General features: G+C 44.3%; 1 protein-coding gene across 1 annotated transcript in view; it reads right to left on the bottom strand.

Annotated features, from left to right (window-relative positions):
* Window positions 1–17,250, bottom strand: part of DAAM1 (dishevelled associated activator of morphogenesis 1) — a 173,906-nt gene that overhangs the window by 70,498 nt on the left and 86,158 nt on the right. Inside the window, exon 3 of the mRNA XM_042989809.1 lies at window positions 13,966–14,055. Within this exon, the coding sequence (XP_042845743.1) occupies window positions 13,966–14,055 (90 nt within the window). The remainder of the gene's footprint in view (window positions 1–13,965; window positions 14,056–17,250) is intronic.

Genomic DNA, 17,250 nt, shown 5'->3' with positions numbered 1-17,250 from the left:
CGTCCAACTCCAATTTAGGAGCAAGAGAAGCCCTCAAGGGCAAGGATGGGAAAATTTGCTACATATGCCACCTTTTCCCATCATGTCTCATGGCAGACATTGCTAATTAATTACCACACTATTCTTACTGAATCCATTCATAACCTCTGAATGGTTCTTTAAGTGCTCCAGGCTTCAACCCCCAACTGTTCCGAGTTGGTAATCAAGATGAACCTTTTTGCCATCTCTGCTTGAGGTTACTCACAGTGCACACTCTGTCAACCAGGGAAGGGGGCCACAGTCCTAAGGAATCCTGAATCAAAGGATGTGCATCAGTCTGGAGTGTCTCTTGTGCCGTTTGTCCCTAAGGGACCCAATGAGCTGGCAATAATCAGAAAGGGCAGCTAGCTCTGGACTCTCAGATCTGAAATGTAGTGATGTCCTTTCCATCAGAGATACAGCTATCACTGAGACACTCAATGTGTAATTCTACACCTGCAGATTGCAGAATTTTGGAAGTGAAATGGGCCTGTGCTTGTGTGTTTCAACACACACAGGCACGGGGTTCAAAGGGCCGCACACAGACACATTTGGCACCTTGGTTCCACAACAGCACTGTTGACAAGTACTCTATGGCAACGACTGAGAGCTCCAAGAGAGTCATGTACTCCTAACTCTGCAATCAACACATGACGGAATCTGTTATGTACGAGAGCTGTCAAAGGGAGCTGTCAAAAGGAATCTGCTTAACAATTAAGATTTGGAGGCCAAAGATAGCTGCTGTATGGCAGTTGAGAACCACTGCCCTCCCAGGGATTCCATGCAAACCCCAAGCTACACATCTTTTCCAGTGACCAGAGATGAAGTTGGAGTGTTCTCTCCATAGTGCAGCACCGACACAGGCATGAGTGACAAGCACAGAATGAAAGAGGGGAGAGTTGCTTCTCTAGCCCCCATTCCAGAGGGAAAGATAGAGCTCCACAGGACAAGCGACACCCACTCTCTCCCTGACTCCACATTCATTGATCTGTCCAACCAAGATGGCCTACTTTCCCCCAGCTCTATATGGCTTATTTTTATTGTTTGAATGATTTTAAGTGAATGCAAATGCAGGGTCATTCTCTCCCCCCTCTTCCAACTTGGTATTTCTTATTTACAGTGAAAGCAAGGCCTTGGATAACAGAGTTACTCACTGGAGCAATGCAAGTATGAGGAAGCACAAAGGGAAGATGGTGTCCACAAAGTAGATACACAAGCACTTTTTTTTACAAGGCTGTCAGGAAGAACCAAGCAGAGTAAAGTATTTACAGACTTAAGAATCAACAATCCCCTGGCACCTGGGGGGCTCAGCTGATTAAGCACAGGACTTCAGCTCAGGTAACGACCTCACAGCTCATGGGTCCAAGCCCTGCATTGGGCTCTGTGCTGACAGCTCAGAGCCTGGAGCCTGCTTCAGAGTCTATGTCTCCCTCTTTCTCTGCACCTCCCCCGCTCACATTCTGTCTCTAAGATAAATAAACATTAAAAAAAAAAAAAATCAACAATCCCCAAATCCAGGAATTGACTTGTACGCAGAAACTGGTTCAGAATTCAGGCATGGGGGGTAGACACACAGCAAGTACACGTCTCAATTTCTTAACATTCAAAGGAATCAAAGAGTCTAAGAAAGGAAAGGAGAGAGGCTTTCACAATTGTTACCGATGCTCGAGATAAAGGTACTTTGGTGAGAGGAAGAAAGAAACCAATTATGGCATTTCCAGCCACATCCTGCCTGCCTGCTTGTGCAGATGTGCTGGTCCTGCACCTGTACCCGGGCTGTCGTCCATCAGGGAAGTGGCCGATGCCTCAGAGGGACTTCCTGTGTTGGGTGATTGCATACATATATCAGTCAAGAGCCTGCTAAAGATGGAAACACAATTTGCCTGTGTCTGGGACTAAGGGTGTAAAGAGGTCTGGAGGAGAGTAAGGGTGAACCACACACAGAGCAGTTTCCTTTGTAGTCAAATCAAATAAACATAATGCTGAGTGAACTGTCCATTTTTATATACTTCTAACACTTTGTACTTTTCTATGGCTTTATGGGTATTTGAATGGAATGCTTTTCATTTTCCAAACCTTGGATTCTTCTTCTTCTTTTTTTTTTTTTTAATTTTTTTTTTTTTTAACGTTTATTTATTTTGGGGACAGAGAGAGACAGAGCATGAACGGGGGAGGGGCAGAGAGAGAGGGAGACACAGAATCAGAAACAGGCTCCAGGCTCTGGCCCATCAGCCCAGAGCCCGACGCGGGGCTCGAACTCGGACCGCGAGATCGTGACCTGAGCTGAAGTCAGACGCTTAACCGACTGAGCCACCCAGGCGCCCCGGATTCTTCTTCTTTAAATGAGCACTTTCTACTTCAGTAATTTTTACTTCAGTTTGATTTGCTACTTAAGTTTGATTTGATTTGAAAACTGAATGACAGCTTCTTGTATCTGAAACATTCAAACTTAAGTAAAGCGATTCACCAGGGCAACAAAGTATCAGTTCTCTCCCCTCGGAGGGTACTGATCCCTCAGATGGCTGGCAATTAATATGCTGCAGGTATAAATTATTACGACAACTTCAGAGAGCAATTAAAGGTGGAAATGTTCACAGCCAACAACCCAGGAATTACATGTTTTGGTGTTTATCCCAGAAAAATTCTTGAACACATGCACAAGGCTGTTCGTTGCCATACTTTTTAAAAAATAATGAAAAACTGCAAGTAAGCATTATCCAAAGGGGTGTGAAATAATTAAACTGTGGTGTGTTCATGTAATGGAACATCATATTGCAGTCGAAATGAACTACCATATATTGTCTATGAATATATACATGCAGAATAAAGTCATAAATACTTGGGCAAGGAAAAGAAAACATGTACCACCTCCAGAATAGGTCACCTTTGGGCTTCAGCTATATTTATATTTATGTTTCCTTTCTTTTTAAAAAATCCATGGTGGGCACTGAGGAGGGCACTTGTTGTTGTATGTAAGTGATGAATCACAGGAATCTACCCCAAAAACCAAGAGCGCACTGTATCCACTGTATGTTAGCCAACTTGACAATAAATTATATTAAAAAAATAAATAAAATAAAAAATCCATGGTGAGGGGCACCTGGGTGGCTCAGTCGGTTAAGTGTCCGACTTCAGCTCAGGTCATGATCTCGTGGTCTGTGAGTTCGAGCCCCGCGTGGGGCTCTGTGCTGACAGCTCAGAGCCTGGAGCCTGTTTCAGATTCTGTGTCTCCCTCTCTCTCTGACCCTCCCCCGTTCATGCTCTGTCTCACTCTGTCTCAAAAATAAATAAATGTTTAAAAAAAAAATCCATGGTGATTATAAAATGTCAGCAGTTGTTAAACACGGGTGTTCATTATATTCTGTACTTTTTTGTATATTTAAAATTTCACAAGAAAAATCATATCACCAACCGGGATATAGTAGTTTATCCCACGAGTGGAGGGGGAAGTTATCAGAAATTTGTTTTCTTTTCAGAAATTTTAGAGAATGCCAATTTATCGGTACCCAGAATGTCTGCTCTGGTAATTAGGTTTAAGATTTCTACAAATAATGGTATCTGTGCTAAAACATTCTTTTTTATTTTTAGCATCTTTATTTTTTTTTTTAATGTTTGTTCATTTTTGAGAAAGAGAGAGAGAGACAGAGCACAAGGTGGGGGGGTGGGGGGTGGGCAGAGAGAGAGGGAGACACAGAATCCGAAGCAGGCTCTAGGCTCTGAGCTGTCAGCACACAGACTGATGAGGGGCTCGAAGTCAAGAACCGTAAGATTGTGACCTGAGCCAAAGTCGGATGCTTAACCAACTGAGCCACCCAAGTGTCCCTAAAACATTCTTTTATGATCTCCTCAACGCCGAAGTTTTGTTTTGTTAGATGGATTTTGGAAATCACACAGCTAGAATGCACTATTGAATTATAATGCTGCAACTCTGAACAAATTTTATTGTTGAACAGAGGGTAATTCTAGCTCACTTCAACCCAATAAATCACTTATTTGTAAAGCTGACTTGTTTCGTGGAACCTCTTGGTGTTGTGTCCTATCACGGGATTTTTCCCCACTGCAAAAAAAATAGCAGTAGTAATGTTTTCGTCTAAAACTATTTTTAGTGCTCTTATTTCAAAAACTGAAGATCTTTCAACCACTTGCCTTTCCAAGGCAGCGAAAGAGGAATTTTAGTTAAAAACTGGCTTGATCCACACACATACCCATTTCCCAGAGATCAGCTGGTGTTCACAACTGCTTGCCAAGCAAGCCCAATGATGGGAGCATCTCCAAGGGCTGCAGCTGGTCAGCAGGGACTGAAGCACTGCAGTGGGCAGGTGGGTGAGAAGAAGTGGGATAGACTGACGTTTTCAGGGTCCCAACCTTCCCAAGTACCAATTAAGGGCACTCCTGATACCAGATTCAGAGCTCCGCCCAGGAGCTTAGGAACTACACATTGATCGCCAATGCCCTAGAACTTCTGATACAAAAGGGGCCTCCTGCCCATTTCTGGTGCTAACAGTGAAGACTGTCTTGGTTTCTTCCCTGATCTATAATTTATCCTCCTAACTCACTATTTCTGCCTCCAAAAGTTTCTGTGGTCCAACTGAGAGAGAGGGCTTTTAAAATCTTCACTACTGTTCTGTGAAAACCAGGTATCATTGTTTAAGAATATGGACGTGAATCCCAGACTAGCATGAGTGTGGACAAACAGAAAGTGAGTCCATACTACTATTTTGATCAAAGTCACCATCACTGACATTGACAATGTCAACAGCTGTCATCACCATGCCCCAAGCTCTCCGTTAACTCTGACATTATATTATCTTAATATCCACAACCACCCTGTGAAGTTGATCTCATTATACAGAGGAGAGAGAAATCAGAAGGGTTCAGAAATATCTCCTAGTGAATGGTATCCTCCCTTCTCTGGTCACCCTTCAGATGGCCTGTAACTATGCAAAATATTTTCTCATAGCTGTTACTTACCTTCTGCTTATCTTAGAAAAAATAGTGGCAATCACATTACAATACAGTTTAGAACAATTATGAGGGGCAAACATAATGTAGGAAGCTTGTAGACAGATCTCTTGACTGAAAGGCTCTTGGAGATAATCTACCCCAAGGGAAGTCCTTTTACTGGTGAAGCCTGAAAAACAGAGGCCTGTACTGACCCAGAATATAGAACCCCATTGAAAGACTACAGAACTTGCCCACCATATTTTAGATTTGTTCACTTCTCCAAGCACCAGGGAAGATAGATATGTTTTGGTTCACCCTGTGGGCAAGTTTGCTTACTGCTTTCTTCATTCATGAAACTGGCCACCTACCAAGTGGCAATACAGAACTATGAGCTCAGGACCATTCTTCAGACTTCAAGACATGGGTGGTAGTAGGCACAGCTAGAATGGCAGAATTGGTTAATACAAGGAGGGAAAAAAATGCCCCAAACTGACATTATTGAACCGAGGGATTACGGGAGTAGGAGTCACATAAATACTCATGAACCAACCACCCTTTATTTCAACACTGGTTCAAGGGCTGCCAGAGGCAGAGAGTCCTTGAATTTTCTACTCCAAATCTACAATTCGGTGTTCATTTTGACAGCACTGGCTTTTGCAATTAAAAGAAAATAAAGAAAGGGGCGCCTGGGTGGCTCAGTCTGAGTCAGTCGAGAGCGTCTGACTCTTGATTTTGGCTCAAGTCATGATCTCACAGTTCGTGAGTTTGAGCCCTGCGTGGGGCTCTGCCCTGCCAGTGCGGAGCCTACTTGAGATTCTTTCTCTCTTTCTCTCTCTGTCCCTCCTCTGCTCTCTCTCTCTCTCAAAAATAAACAAACATTTAAAAAAAATAAATGAAACTAAAGAAAGGAAATGGGTCATTAGCTTTGAGATTACACTCCTTAGGGGAGAAAGGGCAATGAGAAACATGGCTTCAGTGCGTTTCTGGGCAGAAAACTCAGGAAATCTCACTAGAGCCAAGATCACCATGTTTTCACAGTCACTGCCTAAATAGATAAATGGTACTGAAAACCTTTGGGTGGTTTATAGATTCCCCTTTGTTTTAATGTCACAAAGGAAGAGTTAAAAAAAAAAAAAAAAAAAAAAAAGAGGAGATGGAGGGGAGAAAAACAAAACAAAAAACAAAACAGGTCCCTGAGCTAGACAAAGGAAGGAAGGAAAAAAAAAAAAAAAAAAAAAAAAGCCAGGGTTGCCTTGACAACACAAGCACTGGCTGCATTTTAAATAATATTTATTTTTCCTCCTCATTTCAATACAAGTATGTGGTGGCTTTATAATGCTCGACTTGGCTAGGCTGAACAATATCCTTTCTTGGAGGCTTCTGGGTACGGGGAGCCACAGAGAGAGGCTCTCACAGGAGGTATAGAGGCCAGAGGCAAAGCAGCAGCCATTTTGTTCTTCATACTTGTCTTTTATCGGCTGGCTCACCTTGTTGCTGTGAAATAGCAGGCGGGTCTGCAACTGCCCCACCTTCCCCTGGATCCTCCCTCAGCTTCTCCTGGCCCAGGTGTGTGTGTGCTGAGGTCCATGACTAATGGTTCAGGCTTCTGCATGACACCCACACAAGAGCCAGAGGTCGAGAGAATGGACACTGGCTTGTGTGTCCTTGTGGGCTCCAGCCTATCCTTGCTCCCTCCCAGTTACACCCACCTTTCTTCGGAACTGCCTGCTCCAGAATGTGAAGCTTCGGCAACAGAAATAAAGACAGCAGCCTGACAAAGAGTGCTTAGCCGGCCTCACGGTGAATCTCTTAGCTCTGTGTCTCCCCCAGTAGTCCTGCTTCTCTGACTGAAACCCGACTGATACAAAATATATTGAATGCACATTTTAAAAAGAGCAATTTTATTTTTATAATCAGGGGGAGAAAAATACTCCTAGGTAAGAGGGAGAATAACGCACTGTAGAAAATCTGGGAAATATCTTTATAAACAAAAAAGCGGGGTGCCTGGGTGGCTCAGTCAGTTAAGCATCCGACTTTGGCTCAGGTCATGATCTCACAGTTCGTGGGTTCAAGCCCCGTGTCGGGCTCTGTGCTGACAGCTCAGAGCCTGGAGCCTGGGTCTCCCTCTCTCTCTCTGCTCCTCCCCTACTCTCACTCTGTATCTCTCTCTGTCAAAAATCAACATTAAAAAAAAAAAAAAAAGTAAATCACCAACAGTCCCAACAAACAGCTGTTTCTGTCTGCTTACCTCTATCTATATACTTTTGTGCAAACTTTTGATCGTACCAATTATAGCTTTACACCTTTTTTTTTTTTTTAACACTGTATCATTAGTTTCCTAGGTCACTGAGATTTCTTTGATAACATGACATTTTTTTTTTTCTTTTGATAACATGACTTTTCAATGGCTACAAGATACTGTCAGGATTGTGTGCTATAATATAACCATCCTCTTTAAGTTGGTTACAATCCTGGGCTTTCAAGAACACTGCAAAGAACTGCCTCACGTATAGGTCTTCGCTTTCATTTCTCATCACTTTTGTGGAGTCAATTCCCAGAAGAGGAACGTTTCAGGCTCCAAGTACATATTATCAAAAGGTTTTGGTCACCATCTTCAGGTCAATCAGCATCTCATACTCAGGCCAATGGGCAAAATATTTATCAACCTGTATAGCATGGGAGTCAGTGAAGGGTGTCAGTGCATCAGAACCAATGATGCAATGTGGGAACAGGGTCCTGGAGTCCCCTGTTTTGCCATGCCAGGACTTAACCCTTCAGTCCTTGAATCATGGGAGAAAACTGTTGGACCCTTGGGAGAAGAGTCAGACTGTCAGGGGTGCCTGGGTGGCTCAGTTGGTTAAGCGTCTGACTTCGGCTCACGTCATGATCTCGCAGCTCGTGAGTTTGAGCCCCGCATCAGGCTCTGTGCTGACAGCTCAGAGCCTGGAGCCTGCTTTGGATTCTGTGTCTCCCTCTTTCTCTGTCCCTCCCCTGCTCGCATGCACTCTCTCTCTCTCGAAAATAAACATTAAAAAAAATTTAAAAAAAAGAAAAAAAAGAAGTCAGCTTGGCATGGAGATTTTTACTGGGAGGGCTTGAGGCAGCCGCTCTTTACCAACTCTAAGTTGGCAATATTTTGACAAGATACCATAGTTTCACTGGGGTATACCCAGTGGACATCAGCTCATGTTAGAATTTCTACCTGACTTTCTCTTCTCCACGCTGAACAAACCTCAGTTATTTCAGTCTTCTTCCCCCCCCCCCGCCACCAGTGTCTTTTTTTCAAAAGTTTAAGCCTCTTTACAGATTTCCTAACAAGACCTACAAACTGTGTTTAGCGAAGATCAATTGGATTAGGCCAACAGTCTAAAGCTGACCTTTTCAGTATTGGAAAAGGGACAGAGAACAAAGTACTAATCAAGAGAGAAAATAGACAGTGGATGTGAACATCGCTCAACTACTGAAAAAGGGGGCCAGTTTCTAGAAGACGGGACAAAAGCATGACAGTGTCAGGTCTCTCACCGGTGCAAGTGCTAGAGGGGTCAGAGTGGTAAAGGAGCTGTTGTCTGAGCCACACACATCCACCCCCAAAGCCTGGTGGCTCCTTCCCCTGTGCCCCAGAGCCTGTTTGCTTACCCCATTACGGAGCTTATGACAAGACTTGGTAACTATTTGATTTTATCTACTTCTCCTACCAGGATCACCCACTGCAGGAAATTTGACTTATTTGTTTAATCATCCTCAGAGTTTAGCCAAGAGTTTAGTCAGTACTTTCTGACCTACAGAAAGTACTCCATACACATCAGGTGAGTCACAAACCAGCTTGCCCTCCGCCAACTGTATTGCTGCATGGAGTGAAGAAACTCAAAGCTCGTTGTTCCTTAGTGGTTCAGTCTGGCATTATATGCAATTATATTCCCTTTCAGAGCCATGGAATATGTAGACAAGGCAGAGAGTTTCAGAGCCTACAGAGCCTGAAGATGCCCACTGTCCTCCAGCTAATGTGCTTCCCTCATTTTCTTTAGAGAAGCAGAGGGGGAAAGACAGCCCGATCTTATTTCTGTTCACTTCTACTTCTGCTATTTTCCTCAACCCCTGAGCACTTAGGACTACAAATCCCAACTGGAATCCATTATCAGGTGAAAACTCAATGGCAGGAAACCAACCCAAGTACTTCTTTAAAAGTCTAGAAACATACTTACTGAAATCTGGTCTTCTCCCTTTTCCGGACTCCCTCTCCCCAATCTTGACAGCTAACATAGTGAGTGCCTGAAAACCCAAAGCTCACTCTACTGTACATTTAAACCACCATCAAGGAGGGATACCTAGCTTCTCTTCCTTCTCACGCCTTCAGGTCCAGTGCCCGACCACTGCTTCTCGTCCCAGCCTCCCCACAGGAGCCTCTCAGTAGGATACTGGAAACAACTACAGGGTGAACTATCATCTCGCCCCCTCGTTTTATACCTGGCTTGTTTGACAGCTGTGTGGAAAACTGGTGGTTCCTTTGGTCTTAATTCCAGCGCTTCAGCCTAAGTTCCTTTGAACGCAAGAGGGCCTCCGCTCTCAAGGAACTGAAACTGCACCCTGGCGACTGTACACAACACAACTTCAATCTTTTTTTGGTGTGTGGCAAAAGGAGAATTGCTTTTTGCGGGGAGGAGTGGGGAAGTGATCCAATTAGGATATGCGAACCAAAAGACGGGAGTGAATGAAAAGTACCAGCTGAATTTTCTGCCACTTTTCCTAGAGGTCTCCAAAATGTACCTGGCACCAGATCAGCACTTTGCACAAATCACAACAACTCCGCTGCAGCCGGGTCGGGCAAGATTCTTAAAGGATTTAATTGAACTACAGTCAAACACACGCTCAGCGGCGCAGTAAAAATCCACCTCCTCCACAGAAGACCCGAAAAGATGCAGAAATGCAATATGGAGAATCCAAAGCCATTTACTTAAGCCGTGGCTTTAGAGATTGGAGACAGAAGGAGGGAAGTTCGTACACTCCTCAAATCTTGATCTTTGCCTCAAATACCTGATGACACTACCGCTAACAGTGTCCAGCGCCATTCGTCTACTTTGCAAACTCTGAAGCTTCAGGAGGGGAAGCAGGTATTTTTTGGAGACTTACAAGGACTGGCTAAGCGAGGCAACTGGCGCAGTTGCTCCCGTGGAAAACTGCAATTAAAGATTCCTGCCGGTGCCGATAAGATCGCTGCCACCGTGACACGGGGCACACGCCCTTTTATTCTCTCCTCTCCGCAGCCCTCTCCTTGCTTTTCCCAGGGTTTAAAAATCATGTTAACAATAAGCAAATACAGCATGGCCAGATGCCTTTCGTGGTCAGATGGTTCATTGTTTAAAAAGTTTCAGTTTAAAATCCAAAAGATTGTTAACAGATGCAGTTTCTGGCTAGAGACTGGGAAAAACCTCACTTAAACAAAAGAGTATGTTGTGATTGGAACTAAAAAGGGAATTACCTTTAAAGATAAGAACCACAAACATTTCCTATTCGAAAATACCTCCAGCCCCACCAACAGGACCTTTTTTTGGCCCTTTCACAGAAGTGAAAATAATTTGACAGTGGACTGCTGCATATGACAAACCACGGCTGCCCAACCAGCCCCGTCATTTTTACAGATTTGTTTGGACTTTCAACAAGGCCACAACATCCATCTCTTACTCTCCCCCGGATTACTCAATTAGGCAAGGCTCCAATTAATTTCTCTCCAATTCTTTCAGCCCCAGAAATACTTTTGCTGCTTTCACTTTGGCTCTGGAAATGGGTGTTCAACCGGAGACCTAGATAGAGACGAGTGTGAGAAATGAACATGGAGGCTGATAAGCAGACAGCCGCTGTTGGGACACAAGTCACTATTGGGTGGAAAAGAGCCACTTGGCTGAGTGAGGCCTGGCCCCATCCTCAGTTCCCAGTCTCGTTTGCCTCCACAACTGCTGTGCACTTTTACACAGAAAGCCTGCTTTTCACCAACTCATGTGTCTGTTTCTGTTGGCTTTCGTGGGCCCTTACTCTATGGTTTCACTATGTGTGAGAATGTCTGTAATGTGCTGGGTTCTAATCTTGGGAGATGGAAAATCTAAAAAGCCGTGAGTATGTAGCTTTCCCTTGGCCCGAGAAATAGATGTGGTTTGACTTGCTGGTGACAAGCCTGATTTGAAAAGGCGACCAAAGATACGGTCCAAGGGAAACAATCTGTTCGTAGTAATACGGACGGCCACCATGGGCTCCACTTTGAGAGTGAGCAAACTGTCCGTTAGGGGATCGCATTATATGAAGAGAGGTAAACGTTATGCCCTTTTCACACTTAAATTTTTGTGTTCTCTTACTCATTGTATTATTTCCCTATTTATTACAGTGCCCCAAGAAAGGTCAGTTTCAGATCCATCACATAGCACGCTTAACAGTTTGAGAAGCTCTAATCAAGAAAAACCTACATTTAGCAACACTCCCATCCATTTTTTTAAAACCATTTTTAAAAGTTTATTTATTTATTTATTTTGAGAGAGAGAAAGACAGAGACAGAGAGCACGTGTGAATGCACGAGTTGGGGAGGGGCAGGGTCGGGGGGGAGGGAGGGAGGGAGGGAGAGAATCCCAAGCAGGCTCCTCACTGTCAGCATGGAGCCTGATGTGGGGCTCAAACTTACAAACCAGGAGATCACGACCTGATGCGAAGTCAGACGCTTAACCCATTGAGCCACCCAGGCTCCTATCATACATTTTAAAGTGAGGCAGATCTATAACCCCACGGGAATCCCCAAAGACTTCAAATGGCTTTCCCACTCAGCCACAACTTGGCTGTCATGTAAGGAATCCAGGCTGCAGGGATGAAGCCTGCAGGAGAACTGCATTTCCAAAGGTCTGTGCAGTCTGGCCAGGTACTAGTAGGAAGGGCCCATCCATCAAGAAATGGGACTCAGAGGCCAGGGGCCACATCCCTATCTATCCTCCTAAAAAAAGGCAAACCTCACCATGTGCACATGAGGCAGGGTTTGCAAGGGGATTTGATAGGCCTGGAAATTGAAAAATGAGCAACAGCTGCCAAGTCCAAGGTCATTACTATCCTCCAGGATTTGCCTTTTCTAGTCTAAGGGGCAGCAGTTTCCATGATTAACTTACAATTGCTGTCAAGGGTGTAATAAAATCTGGGAAAGAAGAAAACTTTCCCCTCAGTAAGCTGCTCCCATTTTCCTGCCCTTTCCTTCCCTCCAGTGTATATTCTCAGTCCCCACTTCATATTGTTTCCTAATTTTGAGAAAAAAACTCTGCACTCGGATGAGCCAAAATAGACAGACATGTCCTCTGTGCACATAAGGAACTTGAAGATTTTTCCTTCTTGGTTCCAGGGGCCAGGCCCTAAGATAGCTGTGTGAAAGTTCCCTTGCTTTCAAAGACCATACAATACCATCACTTTCAGAACTGAACATATTTTAATTTCAAAATGCTTTCCCAGTGTATTATACCTGTTCCCTGAGCTACGACAATCAGTTCAGTAAGAGAGAGACAGTACAAAGAGAAAAAAGAAGAAGACACAATCATTCACAAACACATCTTCTTGGTTACTACTAGTTTCGGAATCCTTAGGTCTACAACTTAGTCTGATCTGGTAGCAGCTCAGAAAACCATACAGAGAGGTTAGAGCTGGACACGTCTCTCAGCAAAGGCCCCTGGAACCAAACCCCACACATAGTTTTAGCAATTGTAACTGCTCAGGTGGAAAACTAATTGTGCTTTAAATTTTTTTTTTGACAGTTCAGCATAACACTCATGACAACTTAGTGGTTCACTCGTCATGCACTCATTTCAACGTGTCCGATGCTGGGGTTACAAAGATGAGCTAAGACATGGTGCCTCGCCCCCAGAGGCACAAAGTCTGGCTGGAGAGGGGCACACGCAGGCTCACTACTGCAGACATGTTCCTGGAAGGACAGCACAGCAATCAGACAAGGCAGCAAAGGGGCAGTGGTGCTCAGAGACACTCACATGGGTAAATGGAGGTCTCACAATGCACGCTAGTCACATAGGAAAAGTTTCTCGGACTGATATTGTGTCTTGAAAAGAAATTGGATTGCTATAGTTTGTTCTTATTTCCTTGTGGCAAGAGTGAGGAACTCCAGTGTCCACTGCCTGTTAGAGAAAGAGGTACCATTTCTCCTAGGTGCTAGCCTGCCCTTCCTGCTTACCCCATCGCGATTCAAGTTTCTACTGAACACAAGAAAAAAGTGGCAAAAGATGGTCATGAACTTGATTGGTTCCAAAAATGGGGTGGGCATGGTCTCAGAATTTGCCACAGGGTAAAAGATAGCAGAGTGAACGTTATTGCAGGAGATACAGTCCATGCGGTGATGCTTAGCACCACGAGACAGGATATCCATTCTCCCCTTCTCCAAAGGTAACAGAACCCAGAATAAAGATCGATTTCCTTGCAGCTGGGGCCATATAACAGTGGGCTGTGAGGGAATTCAGGTGGATGACTCCTAGGACATGTCCCTAAGAGGGGAGGTGGGGAAGTCTGTGCCTTCTTTCCCTTTCCCACATCCTCAGTTTGGAATATGAAATGGTCAGACAGCCACTTTGGACCATGAGGATGAGGCCACACCTTAGAGATGCTGAAACGGAAAGCTGCTAGAAGGTAAGAACAGAGGAGTGAGACCCCAGAATACTAGTCCTAACCTACCAAGATACCAACTTTTATGTAAAAAACAGAGAAAATTTGATCTTGGTGTAAGCCAGTATTATTTTGGGTCTCAGTCGTAACAAGACTATGAATAGCAGGTACAGGTATAGGAGATATGGGAAGGTGTCCAATGAAGTGTTGATAAAAATTACATCTGAGGCATCACCACATTGCCCCATGTAGCCACAAGGCCACGATCTGGTCTGTACATTATAAAGAACTGTCTGAATTCTGGTGGTGAAACGAGAGAGCAAAGGGAATCAACAGTGATAATTTTCCAGTTAACCATAAACACAATGAATTTCTTACCTTTTTCTTGCTACAGTATATCTGCCATTTCTTCTCAGCTGGAAGTGCAAACATGGCTTCCCTGTGTTTGTCTGTCAGGTCAAGTTCATCCTGAGAAGAAAAATAGTAATTAGTATTTCACAGATTAAATGTTATTCCTATAGGAGAGTTTATCAAGGGTCATTACGGGGGGGGGGGGGGGGGGGGAAGAAACCAACACAGAATTCAATGAACTTGGAAAAGACTGAGACTGTAAGGTGTATGTTGTCACCATTAAGAAGCCACGTCCCTGGCATGGGGCTGATTATCAAGCATGGCAAGAAGGACAAGGCTCAGCCTACACTTACTGCAGGGTGTGGGAAAGTGAGCTGAGCACAGAGAGAATCATCCTGAGCCAGTGTGTACAGCTGGGGGGGGGAGGGGGGTTCTGTTGAGCAGTAAAGGCCATCAAAGCTCCAGAGTTTGGAAGGATTACTCATATTGTAGATGAGGATTTGCTGGGGGTGGCTCCACCAACACTGAGTATCAGGCTGGACCTGAAGAACTTGCACATGACAAGGAGAGGAGAGCAACAGCACCAAAGGCAGGGTGCGAGACCAGACTAGGTGTGTTTGGGGGACAGAGATCAGCTTAGCCGAAACACCAGAATTATGCAAAGAATCATCACATAAAAGGTTTGGGAGATTGGGAGTGATCAGTTTGTGAAAAGTCTTTTTTTTTTTTTTTTGTAATGTCTATTTATTTATTTTGAGAGAGAGAGAGAGACCAGAGGATGGAAAGAGACAGAGAGAGAGACGGAGAGACAGAGACAGAGAGAGAGAGAGAGAGAGAGAGAGAGAGAGAGAGAGAGAGAGAGAATCCGAAGCAGGCTCCACACTGTCAGCACAGAGCCCAATGTGGGGTTCAAACTCATGAAACGTGAGATCATGACCTGAGCAGAAACCAAGAGTCAGATGCTTAACCAACTGAGCCGCTGAGGCACCCTGTGAAAAAAGTCTTAGGAAAAAGAATAAGGAGTTTACTCTCTTGACCAAGGAGAGCCAATGACGGCTGTGAACGAGGGCGTGGCATCTTCACTGCCACAGGCCCCACTAACGTTTATTCAGTGCTTCTGGAGCCAAGCACTGTGCAGGCATTTTCTCAGTTCCCACAACAACTCGGAGTTCCATTATTACCTCCTCGTAATAACAATGCCTGTTGTAATACAACTGGGGGAAATTTGGGTGGGAGACTGGGCAAGTAGCGTGCTCCAGACCACGCACCTGGTAAATGACGGGGCTGGTTTTCAGCCTATAGCTGTCAGACTCCAGGACCCAGACTCAGCCTCTCAGATCAGTGTCTGGAAACATGAATGTTACAGTGGAGCGAAGCTTAGACTGGGCACTAAGGGAGAGCAATTTACAAACATCCGTAACTACTGAATAACAACAGTAGGATAACAAATATAAAGTGCTTAGACATAAGTTCTTGGCATTTAATAACTCAATCATCCCCGGTCCTTATTACTGGCATTGAGCGTCTGGTACATTTTTATTACATAGGGAAAGTTATCTCATTGAGAGGCTGGTGGGTGTAGGCCACATAAAAAGATGCTGTAAGTTAAGGCACGATAAGGTTTAGATCCCTGAGGAGTATGAACTCATCCCCTGCCTGAATGCCTTTGGTATTTATCTGCAATTCTGCCACTTGTAGACTCTAGCTTCATATCTCATACTTGTACCTCCATTTATCATCAAGCCCTGTTATTTCTTTCTTGAGAAGTGTCAGGATCTTTTTAAAGTTTATTATTTATTTTGAGAGAGAAACAGAGAATGTGCACGCACAAGTGGGGGAGGGGCAGAGAGAGAGAGGAAAAAGGAGAACCCAGAGAGAGAATTGACAATACGGGGCTCGATCTCACGAACTGAGAGATCACAGCCTGAGATGAAACCAAGAGTTGGATGCTTAACAGACTGAGCCCCCCAGGTGCCCTTTTTTTCTTTCTAAAATTTCCAATGAAACCACCCAAACTTGCACTCTAATAGCTGCTCCCTCGACTCCTGGCAATAGCCTGCCCACTTCTCCTCCTTGCCTTTCCAATCCTTCCAATGGCACATCCAGAATTCATTAAAGCAGTGGTACTTAAACCTGAGAGAACATCAGAATCACCTGGAGGACTCCTGAAATCATTGATCACCCCGTGTTAAGGATCGAGTCCGTAGGAGGATGTGTGAAAATGTGAGTATCTAAAAAGTTTCCAAGTGGTGCTGATGCTGCTGGTCCGGGGACCACATTTTAAAACGACTGCCTTAAAAATAGGGCTCCTGTGCTGTCCTGAGCTCCCAGTTCAAACAACTTCATTAGTTCCACATGCCTACAAAAGTAATTACATATTCCTCAGCTCGCCTTTGAGGTCTTCCATTTATAAGCCCCAAGTCACTTTGCCAGGCTTGCTTCTGGTTATCCCTTCTGCCCTGTTCTGTTAACCCCGCACCTCCAGGGCCTAGCCACTCTGGGCTGCATACCCAGATATGTGCTACTAGCTTCCTGGGGAAGTTCTTAATCTCGTTAAGACCTACTGCCTCGCCTCCAGGATGGGCCTATCATTTCTCTTGCAGGGCTGTTGTGAAATTAGCAACATCAGCTAGGTATGGAATAAAGCTCGGCACAGGGCGGGTAGCTGAGGAGCTGCATTACTGTTATTTCCTTCGTCATTTAAACATAAATCAGGTGCTATTTTCTTTTAAGAGCAAGGTAAACAGTTCAGTCACTTAAATACACACCCACACATATTACACCCTAACCACAAGAAACGAGTTACGAATTTTGGCAATGAACAACCAGGGAAGGGACAAAAGATATTTACCGAAAATTGCATTATGAGGAAACATGCTAAAATGTTAAAATTTTGGCATGCGACTATTATATATGTGAAGTGAGAATTTTTCTTACTTCCTTCCTTTTTTAACTTCCTAGAAGCCACCTATTGATGAATGGGGAAAATAATGGTGACATAAATTACTTGGGGTGGGGGGGCAGATGCAGGGGATGGCCAGGTTGGTTATCCAAACAGCTCGATAATATGGTGCCTAGTTTGGGGAGAAGGTTTGTGATTTGTAGGAGAGAAAAGCACTCCTTGTGTTGCAGCCTTTACTATACTACAGCACTGTTTTTGCTAACTGGGCGGAGGTGTGAACAAACATGTGAGTCCTAAAACCTACAGATTCACAGCAAAGAGTATTAATATTACTATATTTTGCTGCTAGAGGTAGAAAAATGCTCCCTCAGTTTTGAGAGAACATCTGAACACCAGTTTTGAGAGAACAT

Source organism: Panthera tigris, chromosome B3 (genome assembly GCF_018350195.1).
Source record: "Panthera tigris isolate Pti1 chromosome B3, P.tigris_Pti1_mat1.1, whole genome shotgun sequence".
NCBI lineage: Eukaryota > Metazoa > Chordata > Mammalia > Carnivora > Felidae > Panthera > Panthera tigris.
This window is presented reverse-complemented; position numbering and strand designations above follow the sequence as displayed.